General features: G+C 47.6%; 1 protein-coding gene across 3 annotated transcripts in view; it reads right to left on the bottom strand.

Moving 5' to 3' along the window:
* Nucleotides 1-1992: 1992 nt before the first annotated feature.
* LOC126999257 (lutropin-choriogonadotropic hormone receptor-like) overlaps nt 1993-2500 on the bottom strand; it is a 109191-nt gene continuing 108683 nt past the window's right edge. For all 3 annotated transcript variants that reach the window (XM_050861647.1, XM_050861649.1, XM_050861648.1), the window contains exon 18: nt 1993-2500. This exon is cut by the window's right edge and continues 1559 nt beyond it. In XM_050861647.1, coding sequence (XP_050717604.1) covers nt 2315-2500 — 186 coding nt within the window. In that variant the 3' untranslated portion in view covers nt 1993-2314.

Raw genomic sequence — 2500 nt, 5'->3', positions numbered from 1 at the left:
AAAATAAATATTCACTTCATTCAGAGAGAGAGAGAGATCACCACTTAGTAAGTGGATATCTCGGTGATATGGGTAGTGGGTACTCGATCATAGTCTAATAACAATAACAATATATATTAGCGTTTTCTAGACTCGTGGGACTCACTAACTTTTAACCCAAGACTTCGTTTTCTTTTTACTTGCCACTGTTAAATTCGTATGACTCGTTAACTTTTAGAGAGAGAGAGAGAGAGAGAGAGAGAGAGAGAGAGAGAGAGAGAGAGAGAGAGAGAGAGAGATCATATTAATTTTATCCAATAAAGCATTAACGAAAAAATTTTGAATCCCTTGGCGAGAGTTTCTGGCTATAAAGAATTGCATGATGAATTATATAAGATGATTAAATATTGGAGGTGTAGCAGGAGAGAGAGAGAGAGAGAGAGAGAGAGATCTCACCACTCAGTGAGTGGATATCTAGGTGATATTGGTACTCGATCATAGTCTTATTACAATAACAATATTTATTAGCAACCTAAAAAGAAAAAGAATTGGACATGAAGAATGATCCAGTAACTCCACTAAATAAATCAAATAATGGAAACGGGAGCTGTGATGGAAACGGAAAGCAGGACAAAATGGTGGGAACTTGGGGAGACGGTCAGCGGGGCAGTGACTCAGCGTCTACACACAGGGCCCATACCGCATGGAGGCGGGCGAGCGCCGAGCGTCACTAAGATCCAAACGGCAATGCGCAGTGCCGAGTGATCATTAAGCTTCCCGGAACCCAAGTGATCATGATGCTTCGCGGTACCAGTACCGATAGCAGTTATCGATACCAGTACCGGCGAGTGATCATTAAGCTTCCCGCCTCCATGTGGTATGGGCCCTGTGTGTAGACGCTGAGTCACTGCCCCGCTGACCGTCTCCCCAAGTTCCCACCATTTTGTCCTGCTTTCCGTTTCCATCACAGGTGACAGCTCCCGTTTCCATTATTTTATTTATTTATTGGAGTTACTGGATAATTCTTCATGTCCGATTCTTTTTCTTTTTTAGGTTGCTAATAAATATTTTTATTGTTATTAGACTATGATCGAGTACATCCATAATAACTATACATGCTATTTTTTTTCGAAAAAATAAATATTCACTTCATTCAGAGAGAGAGAGAGAGAGAGAGAGAGAGAGAGAGAGAGAGAGAGATTTACATAGATTTACATAGAAAATTAGACCACACAGACCCCATGGTACAGACTAGGTGATCTGTCCTTAAACCTAAGTGATTTTACATTAATCAGAAGGCTCCTAAACGTTGCATTTCTACTCTAGTTGATATTAAGTTGAAGGAAGAGAGAGGGTTTTCTTTACAGGAAATTTGTTTGGGAATTTCATCAGAAGTCATTAAGAAAAAAAAAACTCCTTTGGGTACCGGTACCGGTACTAACGGTACTTGAGTTTTCGGTACCGGTACTACCGGTACTCAAATTAACGGTACTTGCCCATCCCTAGCACACAGTGCACAGTGCACACGGCCCCAGTTCTCTCGCTGCGCGGCGGCCAACGTTACCAGATTACGCTTGTATTTATTACATAGTATTTTTTGGGGTTCTATCCCTTAGCTATCGCAAAACCAATAATTAACCATTGCAGCAATAACTATGAGTGAATCTAGTTATTGGGGCGGGGAAGACAGTTTTTGGGTGGAAATCGGCAAATATAAGAGGCTGGGGACGACGAGCTGGCAACGGTGCCGACGTCGCCGCCCCTTGCCGCACATACATTGTTTTACGACGCTTCGAGGCTTCCTGAGGCAGGGCCGAGTCGTGAAGCGGCGGGAACGAGCGGGCACTGCCGGTCAGTGATGGGGAAGGGGCGGAGAAAGGGAAGGGAGGGGGAGGCAGGGGCTGGGGAGGACATAATTATGGAAGAGGACTGACGGTAGTCGACGTAATAGAAACAATACGCTGATGGAGAGAGAGAGAGAGAGAGAGAGAGGGTAAATAAAGGCTTGGCTCGATACACGTGCTTTACTTTATCTTGGTGACTAAGACAACACTGACACGAGTGACTTACAACACTACGACATAAATACTTAAGTTACCAGTGGCGGCGGCGGCGGCGGTGATAGTGGTAACAATATAGTAATATAGTCATCATGGTAAAGACGTGCCACAGCCGCCACCGCCGCCACGCTACAACTCCTCCCTACTCGTCTTTGGCTTTTTTGGGCTGCCCCGCCCCGGCCCGGCCCGCCTTGAACAGGGTGAGGACAAAATGTCATGGGGCTGGGCCGCAGCACGGGACGGGACTGGTCAGGGCGCCGCGTCGTTTCATAAGTTCATATGAGTAGGCGCCGCTCCTCGACGGGGAAGTGGGTCTCCAGCGGCGCGACGTCCACGGGCGCCGCCGCCGTCAACACCGCGCTGCCCGCTGCAATCAGCAACGCCGCCGTCTCCGCGGGCTCAGCGGGGCCCGGAGCGGGGCGGGGCGTGGGCGGGGAGACTGGCGGGGAGGCGTGGTGGTC

The sequence above is a fragment of the Eriocheir sinensis genome, chromosome 16 (assembly GCF_024679095.1).
Source record: "Eriocheir sinensis breed Jianghai 21 chromosome 16, ASM2467909v1, whole genome shotgun sequence".
Classification (NCBI taxonomy): Eukaryota; Metazoa; Arthropoda; class Malacostraca; order Decapoda; family Varunidae; genus Eriocheir; species Eriocheir sinensis.
The sequence above is the reverse complement of the archived record's forward strand: the minus strand, read 5'-3'. Positions and strand labels throughout refer to the sequence as shown.